General features: G+C 41.4%; 1 protein-coding gene across 2 annotated transcripts in view; it reads right to left on the reverse strand.

Annotated features, from left to right (window-relative positions):
- Positions 1-14,699, reverse strand: part of TRIM33 (tripartite motif containing 33) — a 144,107-nt gene extending 129,408 nt beyond the window's left edge. For both annotated transcript variants that reach the window (XM_060027593.1, XM_060027590.2), the window contains exon 1: positions 14,115-14,699. In XM_060027593.1, coding sequence (XP_059883576.1) covers positions 14,115-14,640 — 526 coding nt within the window. In that variant the 5' untranslated portion in view covers positions 14,641-14,699. The remainder of the gene's footprint in view (positions 1-14,114) is intronic.
- Positions 14,700-15,161: the final 462 nt, after the last annotated feature.

The following is a 15,161-nucleotide window of genomic DNA, read 5'->3' on the forward strand; positions in this document are numbered from 1 at the left end:
GAAGTCTAGTCAGATTCAAATAAACCTACTCTTATCTAATTCTCTCCTGCCATTACTAATTCAGATACCCCACCTTGAAACCATACAACAAAGTAGGGAATGGAAAACAGAGAAAGAAAATTGGATCAAAGTTAAAACAGCCTGGATTACAGCCAAAAGCCTAAGAGCCAAAATCAGTCACATTGTATGCACATGAGAAGGGAGACCATCACCTGCCAACCAACATTAAGAGCGAAAGCTGTGAATTTCAGCCATGACAAATGCTACTTCTGAACCATATTTCAAAGTAAAAAACCGTGGTTTCATTTTTTTATTTTTAAGAAATTCTGCCACGATGAAATATTTCATTCTAAATTTTCTAATTTCTCTCTCCACTGCTTTCCTGTGAATTGGGAATATCATGTCCCATACTTAGTCTGGTATTGCCCACACATGTTATACTTTTTTAGCAAAGCTATATGGTAAAAGTGCGTAATAAACACTTTGCCATTAAAGGAAAATAACCCACATTCCACTGTGTCTTAAAAGTGTAACATCTGAAATCCACATTTCTCTTTTCTTGTTTGAAAAGGTAAGTATGCACTGGTAACAAATATTTTTGTAAATGTCATGCTATACTTATACATATGCCTATCAAGTTATAACTATTTCATTGCAATTTGTAGTGCACCAAAAGTCATTACAAAGCAATAAATATCACATACAGTCTTTGTCACAACTACTCATTTTGCCACTGTAGCATGAAAGCAGTCATACACAATACATAAACAAACGGGCTTAAATGTGTCGCAAAAATTTAACATGAAAACAAATCTGAATTTCATAAAATTTTCACATCACAAAGTATTCTTCTTTTGATTTTTGTTCAATGATTTAAAAATGTAAAAATCATTCCTAGCCCACGAGTCATATAAAACCAGGCAGCAGGAAGGTGGTGTAAAACACAAAAGACCCCGAATAGCCAAAGCAATCTTGAGAATGAAAAATGGAGCCGGAGGAATGAAAAAGAATGAAAAATGACTTCAGACTATACTACAAAGCTACAGTAATCAAGACAGTATGGTACTGGCACAAAAACAGAAATATAGATCAATGGAACAGGATAGAAAGCCCAGAGATAAACCCACGCACATATGGTCACCTTATCTTTGATAAAGGAGACAAGAGTATACAATTGCGAAAAGACAATCTCTTCAATGGGTGGTGCTGGGAAAACTGGACAGCTACATATAAAGGAATGAAATTAGAACACTACCTAACACCAGACATAAAAATACTGAAAATGGATTAATGACCTAAATGTAAGATTATAAAACTATAAAACTTAGAGGAAAACATAGGCAGAACACTCTATGACATAAATCACAGCAAAATCCTTTTTGACCCACCTCCTAGAGAAATGGAAATAAAAACAAAAATAAACAAATCGGACCTAATGAAACGTAAAAGGTTTTGCACAGCAAAGGAAACCGTAAAAACAGACGAAAAGGCAACCCTCAGAATGGGAGAAAATATTTGCAAACGAAGCAACTGACAAAGGATTAATCTCCAAAATATACAAGCACCTCATGCAGCTCAATATCAAAAAAAACAAACAACCCAATCCAAAAATGGGCAGAACTAAATAGCCATTTCTCCAAAGATATACAGATTGCCAACAAACATAAAAAGATGCTCAACATCACTAATCATTAGAGAAATGCAAATCAAAACTACAGTGAGGTATCACCTCACACCGGTCAGAACGGCCATCATCAAAAACTCTACAAACAATAAATGCTGGAGAGGGTGTGGAGAAAAAGGAACCCTCTTTCACTGTTGGTGGGAATGTAAACTGATATAGCCACGATGGAGAACAGTATGGAGGTTCCTTAAAAAACCAAAAATAAGGGCTTCCCTGGTGGCTTAGCAGTTAAGAATCTGCCTGCCAATGCAGGGGACACGGTTTCAAGCCCTGGTCTGGGAAGATCCCACATGCCACGGAGCAACTAAGCCCATGTGCCACAACCACTGAGTCTGCGGTCTAGAGCCTATGAGCCTCAACTACCGAAGCCCACAAGCCTAGAGCCTGTGTTCCTCAACGAGAAGCCACCACAATGAGAAGCCCATGCACCTCAAAGAAGAGTAGCCCCCGCTGCTGCAACTAGAGAAAGCCCGCACGCAGCAACAAAGACCCAACTCAGCCATAAATAAATAAATAAATAAATAAATTTTTTTAGAAAGTAAAAATAGAACTACCATTATGACCCAACAATCCCACTACTGGGCATACACCGTGAGAAAACCATAATTCAAAAAGAATCATGTAGGGCTTCCCTGGTGGCGCAGTGGTTGAGAATCTGCCTGCCAATGCAGAGGACACGGGTTCGAGCCCTGGTCTGGGAAGATCCCACATGCCGCGGAGCAACCACTGAGCCTGCGCGTCTGGAGCCTGTGCTCCGCAACAAGAGAGGCCGTGACAGTGAGAGGCCCACGCACTGCAATGAAGAGTGGCCCCCATTCGCTGCAACTAGAGAAAGCCCTCGCACTGAAACAAAGACCCAACATGGTCAAAAATAAAAAATTTTAAAAAAAGTCGTGTACCACAATGTTCACTGCAGCACTATTTACAATAGCCAGGACACGGAAGCAACTTAAGTGTCCTGCAACAGTGGTATAGATAAAAAAGATGTGACACATATATACAATGGAATATTACTCAGCCCTAAAAAGAAACGAAATTGAGTTATCTGTAGTGAGGTGTATGGGCCTAGAGTCTGTCACACAGAATGAAGTATGACAAAGAGCAAAACAAATAGAGTATCCTAACACATATACATGGAATCTAAAAAAAATGGTTCTGATGAACTAGGGGCAGGACAGGAATAAACATGCAGATGCAGATGCAGAGAATAGACTTGAGGCCACAGGGAGGGGGAAGGGTAAAGCTGGGACGAAGTGAGAGAGTAACGCTGACATACCTACACTACCAAATGTAAAACAGATAGCTAGTGGGAAGCAGCAGCATCACACAGGGAGATCAGCTAGGTGCTTTGTGACCACCTAGAGGGGTGGGATAGGGAGGGTGGGAGGGAGACGCATGGTGGGGGGATATGGGGATATACGTATGTATATAACTGATTCACAACAACAACAACCAGGCAGCAGGCTAGATTTGGCCCATGGGCAGTATTTTGCCAACCCCTGATCTAAAGTAAGGTCCAACAATTAACAAGCACAGAACTTCCAATTAGAATTTTATTGCCTCACTCAAATAGGAAAAGAACCAAAGATTATCCACTGTTTAAGGAAGCCTTTGAGACAAGAAGAGATAAGGATAAAAAGAAAAAAACAAAGTTAGAAAATAAAGTCAAGGACTTCCCTAGTGGCACAGTGGTTAAGACTCCGTGCTCCCAATGCAGGAGGCCTGGGTTCGATCCCTGGTCAGGGAACTAGATCCCACATGCATGCTGCAACTAAGAGTTCACATGCTGCAACTAAGACTCAACACAACCAAATAAATAAACCAATATTTTTTTAAAGAGAAAGGGAAGAAAGAAAATAAAGTCAAGGTGATCTTTCAGAATGTCAGTTGAATAAGAAAGTAAAGAGAAGGGGAATTCCCTGTTGGTCCAGTGGTTAAGACCTGGCACTTTCACTGCCGAGGGCCCCGGTTCCATCCCTGGTCAGGGAACTAAGATTCCACAAGCAGCGCGGTGAGGCCAGAAAAAAAAAAAGAAAGAAAACAAAGAGAAGGAAAGCATAAGAGAAAACGTAGGAGAGAGTATGAACCCAGTAGCTCCAACATTCAAATAGAAACAGTTCCAAAAAGAGTGAGAGAAAGGGGGGCCTGAAGGGGAAGGGCATGAAGAGAGAGGGTCCTTATGAAAAAAATTTTTAAGTTTAAACTTTTCCTTACTATAAATGAAGAGTAGAAGACTAACAGGAAAAGCACAGTGAACTTTTAAAACGATAAAGGAAAAAAAATAGAAACAATCACTATATTCCAGAAAAGGATGAAGAAATATTAAAAGTTTCCAAGAAGAGGTAAATAAAACCCAATTGGGGTTGTACAAGGGAGCAAAATCAGACTAGCATGAGCAACACTGACTACTTTAAAACAAGGGAGGAGATACCTTCAAAGTTCTGAAGAAAAACAAATTTGAACCTGGAATTCCATATCCAGTCAAACTACCATTTAAATAGAAGAATAAAATAAAGAACTTCAAAAATGCAAAGGCTCCGAAATTTTACTCTTAACGATTCTTTCTTAGTATGTACAAACAAGGGAGTAAACAAAGAATGGGGAAGCCTGTGTAAAATAATTAGAAGCAAGACTCTCCTCATAAGGCAGGCTTGAAAGATTACACCCTCAGTTAGAAGGGTGCATAACCAAATAATAATAGTAAAACTTAAAAAATAAATAAATCAGACAATTAGCATAGAAAAAAAAAAACTGTCACTCCCTGGTTTCAGAGTGAGGGAAAAAATTTTCTCCTGAGAAGTTTCAAATACAGGTTAGCCTATAAGGTAAACTCTAAATCAACATCTGCCAGTTCTAAGAAACACCAAACTAAAAATTAACATCAGTGACTTTTCACTGGTGGTACCTGACAGAAGCAAGGACAAAATACTCTTTGGAGGCTTGTTTCCAAAAATCAGGTCTGGCAGGGTTCATAGTTAAAGCCCTAGTAAACACACTCAAACTCCAAAACTATAAAACACTGGAGAACACCATCTACAATAATCAGGAATAGGCAGAAGCAAGTAATAGTAAAATAGGACCTCGAGAACTTTAGATAATGGAATTATCAAATATAAATATGAAATAAGTACACTTCAGATATTTAAAAAATAAAAAGTAAAATGAAAAACAAGAAAACAAAGCAAACACAGCTAAATGTAATTTAAGGGAAGGCATTTATAGTAAAAACAAAGTATAAAATATATCAGAATAACTCATAAAAGACGTACAAGACTTTTCTAGGAAAAAAGCTATATAATATTCAAAAATAAAAGATTTAAGCAAATGGAAAGGCATGCAATGTTTCTGAACAGGCAGATACCATATTGTAAAGATAGCATTTTCTCCCAAATTAATCTATATATTCAAAGCAATTCCAACAAAAATGCTGACAAGTTTTTAAAATGAACTTTCACAACATGATTCTAATATGTTTAAGAGCTAAAAGCCAAGATCAGTCAAGATAATCTTTAAGATGAACAAGGTATATGTGGAGGGGGATGAAATTACCTTAACGAATAACAAAGTTTACTATAGCTTTATAATAAGCAATAAAGGCAGAAAAATGGGCGGAAAACTGATTTTTAAAAAACCTCTCATATATCAAAAGACAGCTCTCTAAAGAGTAAAGGGAAAAGTCAAGTGTATTAGTTTATTGCTGTGTAACAAATTACCCCAAAACTTAATGGGGTAAAACAATAATTCCTTATCTTTCAGTTTCTTTGAGTCAGGAATCTGGGAGTGATATGGCAAGTGGTTCTCTCTGAGCCTCTAATGAGGCTGCAGTCAGATGTCAGCCAGGACTGCAGTCATCTGAAAGCCTGACCATGCTGGAATATCCACCTCCAAAGTGGCTCATTCCCATGGCTGGGAAGTTGGTGCTGGATGTTAACAGACCCCAGTTCTTTACAGAACTGCAAGAGTGATAGTTGTTTTCGCCTAGAACAAGGAATCCAAAGAGTAAGGAAAAAGCTGTATACCTTTAATGAAGCCTCAGAAGTCACTGTTAATTCTGCTATACTCTCTTGGTCACCCAAACAAGCCCTGAGTCACTGTGAGAAGAGACTAAAGAAGGGTGTGAATACCAGAAGAGAAGAACACTGTGGCCACCTCAGAGGCTGGCTACCACACTAAGCCATAGTAGGCTAAGAACAAATCTTCAGTTTACATAACCAACAAAGGATCAGTATGTAGAACTTACCAAGAATTCTTGTAAATCAAAACAAAAAAAGTTAGCAAACTAAAAAAAATAGAAGACATGTGGACAAGTAACTCACAGAAGCAACAACATAAATCGCACGTAACAAGCATTCAAAAAGTATTTTTCCCTAGAACCACGTAATTCATGCTATTTACGTATCATAAAGGCAAAGAATTTAAATATTTTTCTAAAAATGATGCATTTATGTTCATTCATCCTTGTTTTTTCCCACTTTCCCTTGAGACCAATGTCCATTCTGGAAGCTGGCTAAGGATGAAGGTACAATTTGTGGCCACAGAGGAGACACAGATTAATGTATCCAACACCATGATCCCAACCTCAGAACTTGTCCTCTGGAAAATAAAATGATAGAACTCAGTCAACCAGTAATAAATATGAAAAAAAAAATCAGCAGATCTACAGCACGCTATTTACAAAAGGTCAATTTTAGTTATTAAGTACTTTTTTCCGCTTTACATTTACATTTGGGGCAAGCTCTTTATGAACTGTGATGGGTACCCCAAAATGAAGGACTATAAATGCACGAATCTGCCACCTTCTACTATTCCATGGTCTGACACTCTTCCTAATGACTTTACATTATCACTTGGTTATAGCCCCTTTAAAGAAGCAGGTCTCTGGGCTTCCCTGGTGGCGCAGTGGTTGAGAGTCCACCTGCCAATGCAGGGGACAGGGGTTCATGCCCCAGTCCGGGAAGACCCCACATGCCGCGGAGCGGCTGGGCCCGTGAGCCATGGCCGCTGAGCCTGCGCGTCCAGAGCCTGTGCTCTGCAACAGGAGAGGCCACACCAGTGAGAGGCCCGCGTACCGCAGAAGCAGGTCTCAAACTTTTTGGTCTCAGAATCCCTCTTACATTCTTAATCATCAAGGACCTAAAAAGCATTTGTTCGGATGGGTTTTATCCATCCATGTGTACAGTATTAGAAATAAAAACTGAAGATTTTAAAATATTTAAAATTGTAATAAATAATTAATAGCAAATTAATAATGTTTCATTAAAATTAAATATTTTATTAATTCATTTAAAAATAAACACATTAAATAATAATAAAAATAAACACATTGCATGTTTAAATAACATTTTTAACAGAAATAACTAATTTCCAAAACCAAAAAAATTTTTTAGTAAAACGTGGCACAGATTTCACTTTTAAATCTCTTTAATGTTTAGTTTAATAGAAGATGTCTGTATATACGCTTTTGCATTTAATCTGTTGTGAGAGATTGTTTTGTTTGAAGACTATAAAGAAAACTTGGCCTCATATAACCATGTACTTAACAAAAGGGAAGAGTATTTTAACAGTCTTTTCAGACAATCTGTGGATATTCTTCTTTGATACATTCAAAAAATTTAAAGTGTTTTTATTTATTTCTTAAACATCAGTTGCAATGTGAAATTTCAAACTATAGTGATGAACTTTTACTACGCCCTTACATGAAAATCTATTGGTCTATTTTGCACTTTGAATCTTTTTCCTATGCCTGATTTTGTAACATGATGCACTGGTCATTTGGCAAATACTGGTTCACTATGTAGATCTTCCAAATGTTGACATTTCATTGCACAATATCAAAAAAAAAAGTGTTAATATCACTACCAATCTCATCAGAAAAGCCTTTAAATATTGAGAAGCTGTCAAGCTCATGGTGGCATATACAAGTTTCCCAAAAATCCTAATTTTCATTTAAAAGCTCAATTTTTATCACTGGCAACATATAACAACATCAGTTGTTTCTCTTGAAGTGACAAGGCTCAATTCATTCATTTTAAAGAAAATATCTGCCAAATATCCATTCTTGAAAACCACAGTTTGTTACTCATTCTTTCAAGTAAAAATTATTTTCCAAGAAAAAAAGCAGCTAATTCAACTTGGAATTCAAACAACTACACAAGTACTTTTCTTATTGCACTTCAGTCTGCAGCAGAAGCACTTTATGCATTACCCCATTTCATCGCACAGAATATTAAGGATAAAGATTTTTAAAATAGGGACGTCCCTGGTGGTCCAGTGGGTAAGACTCCATTCCCAATGCGTGGGGCCCAGGTTCAATCCCTGGTCGGGGAACTAGATCCCGCACGCCACAACTAAGAAGTCCGCACGCCACAACTAAGACCCGGTGCAGCCAAAATAAAATAAATATTAAAAAAAATATATTTTAAAAACAAGTTTCATTGCTTCATCAAGGACATAAAAGTAAAACTAACATAATTTTTGTTGGTGGCGGTGGTTTTACTCTAAGTATGTGATGGTAAAGTTACAATAACTTTTAGAGTGCTTTGGAGGCACTATCTTAATTCCTGCTAAGGTGCCAAGCAGTCTTACCCATCATTGCTTTTGTATTATTTATACAAATGTCAGAACAGTGAATAAGGCAAATAATGAATCAGTGTTATAATGAAAACAGTTTCAACTCTGCCAACACCTGAAAGGGTATCAGAGACAATCCCCCTATCCCCTAACTCAGAGTTTCATGGACCAACTTTGAGAATCTATTTTAAGGTACTATTCTCATTTAGTGTCTGCTAAGAGGAGTATATATAAGGAAATGAAAAGCAGTTAGATTCCCCTAACTGAAATTTTTGGTGTACAGATATTAAACCTTGTAAAAACTTAGGATTTAGAACATTAGTTTACAAGTTTTTACACTGTAAGTTTTAGGCAGCTGAAGAGAGGTTTGGAATACAAATTACTTTGTCTGGTGTGCTGTACTTCATTAGATGTCAGAAAAACCTAGAAAAACACCAACAATTTGCCTTCCTGCCTCTTCTTTTCTGCTTACTGTGAGATAGAGGTAATCACAAAGGCAACAGCAGTACAATTTATTGGGGGCTTACCAGGCGCCAGGCACTCTATGAAGCAATTTACAATGTATTAACTCATTTAATCCGCACAATTAACACTATGAAATAGGTATTATTATTATTACTCTCAATTTATGGATGTTAAGTAACATATCCACAGTCATTCTAGTAGTAAATAAAGGAGCTCAAAAATGAATGCAGGCAGTCTGACTCCTGAATTGTGTGCATTTCACCAACCACAATGCCGTAAGATATTAAAAAGTGTTTTTCTTTGATACGTCTTTAATGACTGATTGCTGATGACTATGTTATCATTCAAAAACTCAAACATGTTTATGTCAAACAGAGCATTAGAGAAAGTAGGACCTAAAAAAATCCCGAAACAGATAAGCCACACCCAGAACTAGCAAACTGCTAAATATTACATGTACTCCTGGGACAAGAACTTCCGAGAGCTCAAACAGAAGATTGCCCTGAGTGGCTCACCATGCTCAGTGATAAAACAGGACCACTGTGAGGAGGTGCTCTTCACACTATACCCAGAGTTATTCCCTCCCACTTACCACATGACTGTTGCCATCTCAGACTTTTCACAAAAAGTTGAAGATTCATAAACAGAATCATTTTTCCACGTTGATTATTCCCCACAAAAGATGAGAATATTAAACTTATGTAGATATAAAAAGTTAGCATAAAAGACAATAACAGAATCACACAGAATTTTACTGGATAGGAACTCAACTTCATATTGCAAACCTGGAGAGGCTGTCTAGGTGACTTGCCCAAGGCTACACAGCATATTAACAGCAGAACCCAATGCAAGTTATTCCCAATCCAGATAATCATCCACATCACCATGCTGTCTATGCCTTACTACAAAAGTCTCACCTCCTTCAAGAGTTCATTTGAGAGGTTGTTCAGATGCATCAATACATATTTGTATTTTTACTGATACATTATAGATTGTACATACCCACTACTGATAGCTATTCTGACTGAACCTGAAATAAACCTTAAAAAATAAAAGTCACAAAAGCACTTTAAAAAGCTCACAATTGAGATTCAACAAATATTAACTAAATTATCTATTTTGATTTTCCTTTTCCAAATATTCCAACAGCACATAAATCAGTCTTTCTCCTCAAAATATTTAAATCCATGTCTCTCAAAGTGTGGCAGGTTCCAGAATCAGAATCACATGATACTTGTTAAAAATTCAAATCCTAGTGTCATCCCCAAGTCAATTGAAACAGTCTCTGAAACTCCCAAAATGGTATTTTAAAAAGCTCTCCAGATGATTCTTATTCATCCAAAAGTTATTTATTGAACATTCACTCTACAATATTCTAGTGGGAAACAAGGAACAAATGAGTAAACAAAAACAAGTAAACATTCTGGACTTTAGCTGTCCTATGAAGAAATAAAGATAATATGTCAAAGAGTGACCTGGAGGACTACAATTGTCCCTCAGCAATCTCAGGGGATTGGTTCCAAAACCCCCATCAGATACAGAGAGCCAACTGTACCTTAAAAGGAGCAGCCAGACACAGAATTTTCAGGGCAGTGAAAATACTATGTATAATATTATAATGATGAAAACATGTCATTATACATTTGTTCAAACCCTTAGATTGTGCAACACTAATAGTGAACCCTAACATAAACTGTGGACTCTGGGTGATTATGATGTAGGGCCATCAACTCTAAAAAATGTACCACACTAGTGAGGGATGTTGATAATGGGAGAAGCTATGTAGGTCTGGGGAGAAGGGATATATGGGAAATCTCCATATCTTCCATTTAATTTTGCTGTAAATCTAAACTGCTCTTTAAAAATAAAGCCCTTAAAAAAAAAAAAAAAACAGTGATCAAGAGAAGGTCTTTCTGCAGAGGCAACATTTGAAGTGAGGAGCCCTTCACTTAAGAACAGTGGTTCTCTTGGGGTTTCCCTGGTGGCGCAGTGGTTAAGAATCTGCCTGCCAATGCAGGGGACATGGGTTTGAGCCCTGGTCCGGGAAGGTCCCACATGCCACAGAGCAACTAAGCCCCTGTGACACAACTACTGAGTCTGCACTCTAGAGCCCACATGCCAGAACTGAGCCCATGTGCCGCAACTACTGAAGCCCGCATGCCTAGAGCCCGTCCTCTGCAACAAGAGAAGCCACCGTAATGAGAAGCCCGTGCACCGCAACGAAGAGTAGCCCCCGCTCGTCGCCACTAGAGAAAGACCGCACGCAGCCACGAAGACACAACACAGCCATAAATACATAAATAAATAAATAAATTTTATATATATAAAAAAAAGAATAGTGGTTCTCAAACTTAGTGTGCATCAAAATCACCTGGAGGACTTACTAAAAATGATTTCTGGTTTGAAGGTCTTGAGTGGGGCCCAAGAATTTGCATTCCTAACAAGATTGCAAATGATGCTGATGCTGCTAGTCCAGAAACCACACTTGGAGAATCATCGATCTGAAGGGAACAGCTAAAAGGTTTGAATAACTCTGGTGTGTTAGAGAAACAGAAAAAAAGTCCATTAGAAGGGAGGGTAATGTCATTGTTTCGGGACCACTTAAGATGGTGAACTAAACTACCAACCATGGATACCCAGACCAGAAATGGAATCACAGGTTGTTCAATAACACCTTACATTTGCAAAGCATTTCACAGTTTATAAAAGCATTTTCACTTTCATTATTTAATACGATTTAGTGAGATATAAGTGAAGGACTATTAGCTACATGTAGAGATAAAGAAGCTGAAGGACAGAAACATAAACCTGAGGGAACCAGAAAACAATTAAGGGGCAGAACTATGTCCCCTGACTCCAAATCCAGTGTTACTTCCAGAACAGCATGTTCCATTTTTTTAAACAGCAAAGCAAAGGATACATACAGGAGTTGATACTAAGTTACTTTCTAGACTCCCTGCCTAAAAACATGATGGCTTCCAGACTTAATTTGTTTTAGATACCAGTTAGAAAGCAACACTGCCTTAAGATTGACTGTATTTAGTGCCATCTACTTATTTCTCCTAGTTCAAAAACAAAAGATGGAGAAATGAAGAGGGAATTTACACACTATTATTCTCTCTCCTGCATAAGTAACACAGAGCTAATTTCATAACCTCAGTCCCTCAGCCACATCAATCAAACACAATTTTCATCTTGTGTTTACTCTAAATCTCTCACCTAATCCAGGTTCCCACAAGAACACTGAATCCTACATGTCTTACTACACTCAGTGAGGCCATGAGCAGTTAGTTATACACCCATTATCCACCCTCTACATACCCATTATGATTTAGAATCTTCTCCATCAATCAAACCGTTACTCTTAACATTCTTACCTGCAGATCTCAATAATACTTCAAACCCAAAACTGAAATAACTATATCCTCCCTCCACCCCACACACACCTGCTTCTGTGCCTGAATTCTTTTATTTGCGTTAATGACACTGCCACCCACCAAACAAGAAACCTGGAACTTGGCCTAGACATGTGTGTCTCTCTCACTCGTCTCAATTGGCCTCTCATATCCATTCCCACAGCTACTTACGATTAGTTACCACTAATAATAAACTAGCTGCCATTTCACTAATAACTAGCATGTACTAGTCACTTAACACACTTCATTCTATCAATAACTGTATGAGGTAGGTAATTTTGTCCTTGTAAAATTAATCTGTCCAAGTAGCAAGTAGCAAGTGACAAAGTAGGCATCCAAACTCAAATGTTTCTCCCAAAGTCCATACCTTTCCCCCATACCAAAACACTTCCTTAACACCTTATATCAGTCCTTTACTACCTACTCCAAATGCTAACTTCTCCCCTAGATTACTGCCAGGATTCTCCTAACTGGCCCTGCCTTGGATCTTTTCTTCCCTTACCCTTCAATGTGCCCCCAAGTGATCTTTCTAGATCATAAATGTGATCCTTTTACCTTCCTGATACAAAAATCTGTTAGGGACTCCCTTTAATCTATCTACACTGTACAGGATACATTCTACAGGATGAATCCCAAACCCTTTAGTACAAGTCCACAATCCCTTCCGTACCTTAAGTTCCAAAATTCAAAAGCTTTGAAATTTTAAAGTTCTTTCACAATTCTGCAACAAAACCCACTCTGAATTGCAGGAGGTTATTGGTCTATCCCACTAGAATGATATTCACATACTTCGCTGCAGAAACATTAATATTTGATAATGAGTTGTTAACCCAGACCCCGCAGTAGTGTTAGAGACCTTACCAGGAAAAAATAAAATTTCCAACCTATTCTGATGTCTAAAACACACCTGGTCTCAAGGGTTTCAGATAAGGCACTGCAGACCCCCTACCTATTCAGCCCATCAAACCAACCTAATTTCCACCAATCACCTTACACATCGCTTAGCTCCAGGGATGTGTAAGGTGCCCTGTGCCCTGAAAACTCTCCAACCCAGGGAGCTACTCACCCTTCAAGAAACCTACTCAAGGGTTTCCTTTTCAGTGAAGTTTCCTTGACCTTCTATTGATTGTGCCACAACCACTGTACCAAGGACCCACCTCCACTGCTGTACCTTATATGTTTGTTTACCCTATGTTGGACTGTGAATGAGCTCCTCATTGAGTATTTTATCCAATTCTAGCACAGTATCCGAAACACTAAGTGTTCATTAATGTACAAGGAACTGAAATTCATGCCCAGCTCTCCCTAACCCCCAATTCCCTTCAAAGTTCATTTCTCCTTCACCCCTAAACCTTAAGATTTTTCCCTATCCATGCAGGCCCCTCACAGCTATTTTGCTTCCAGAGTTCCTCCTTCTCAATGTCATCCTAAAATTACTCTCTACTAGACGGCTTCTCGTAGCCCCAAATTCTCTAATGCCCTTTAACCTCCCTAGTCCTTCTTTCCCCTAGCTTTGAACAGATCAAATCCTCTCCCTCTAAGGCAATTCATCCTTACTGCCCTTATCTCTGAACTACTACACCTCAACACCTCTCGCGCCTAGGCCTTTCCTCCAAAATGCTTCTCACAAGCGGATTCCCAGACCCCCTCTTCTCTCACAGTCCGTTCCACCGGCTCCCGAACCTGCGCTCGACCAGAGTCCACCCCTTCCCGGCCCGTATCCGCACATCGCGAACCTCCCCTGCAGCCGGTGTCCCCTCCCCCAGCCTCTCGCAGCCGGCACCCCTCCCTTCACCCTCCCCGTATCTCTGGAGATCCAGCTTCTCGGGAAACTGTCCCAGGAGCCGTGTCTTTCACCTCAGACCCCTTAGGATTACGCCGGTCCGAGCAGCCCCGGGCCCGAACACCTCCGTCCCCAGATCCTCCTCGGCACCGCAAATCCCCTTCGGCCCAGACCTCGGGCCGGGCCTCCCGCTCACCTTGCTGGATGTCGCCGTTGCTGCCCCCCGGGATGGGCACGTTGAGTTGGCGCTCCGGCTCCGGCAGACAGCGCAGGCAGAAAGAGTGAAGACAGGGCAGCAGCTTGGGCTCCGCCTCACGCCGGCTCTGCAGGCTCTGCTGACACACGGCGCAGGTGTCCAGGAGCGAGGCTGGCGGACCAGGAGGCGGCCCCGCCGAGGGACCCGGAGCAGGAGCCGAAGCCGGAGCTGGGGCCGGCGTCGATACCGCCCCCCCGGGAATTCCAGGGCCCACTGAGGCTGCAGGGGCTGAGGCAGCCGGGGCCGAGCCCGAGGAGGCCGCGGCCACCCCCCCGTCGTCGGGCCCGGCCGCGCCGCTCTCCGCGCCGGCCCTGCCGCCTTCCTCCTCCTCCTCCTCCACCAACACCGCGGCGAGAGGCGGCTCCGCCTCCTGCGCCGCGGGCCCGGCGGCCCCGGCAGTTACCGGCGCGCTGCTGCTGCCCCCGCCGCCGCTCTCAGCCTCGCCACCGCCTTTGTTTTCCGCCATGTTTTCCTCTTTGAACCCGCCGGACCGCCCCGCGCCGCCCGCCGCCGCCGCAGCCGCCGCCGCCCCCAGCCCCAGCCGCAGCCGCAACGAGAGCGGCCGCCGAGAGCGAGCAGGCAAGCGAACGAAGGAACGAGAACGCGCGCGCACGCGGCGCCCGCACCCTCGCGTCGCGCTGTTGCAAGAGGGCGGGCGCGGCGCGCGCACGTACGCACGGACGTCCTCCGGAGGGAGGCGGGAACTTGGGGCGCGGGCGCGCAGACGTTCTGGCCGCCCTTCCTAACCTCCGTGGCCGGCGCATGGAGTCCGCCCCGTTGCAGTTCGGCTCGCAGTGAGGGTTTAGAGTCAGAGGCTCTTGACGCTGAACTACCTTTGGTCTGGGTGGTTAAGAGCTCGGCCGCGGCGATGGTGCGGGGAAGAGCGGGCAAGGGTGGAAGGCCGGAGTGTCTCTCTGGCGGCGAGGTCCCCAGAGGCGGGCGCGTGTCTGCCGAAACCTCACTCGGCGCGGGGTCAGACGCCTTGGC

The sequence above is a fragment of the Delphinus delphis genome, chromosome 1, assembly GCF_949987515.2.
Source record: "Delphinus delphis chromosome 1, mDelDel1.2, whole genome shotgun sequence".
Taxonomy (NCBI): domain Eukaryota; kingdom Metazoa; phylum Chordata; class Mammalia; order Artiodactyla; family Delphinidae; genus Delphinus; species Delphinus delphis.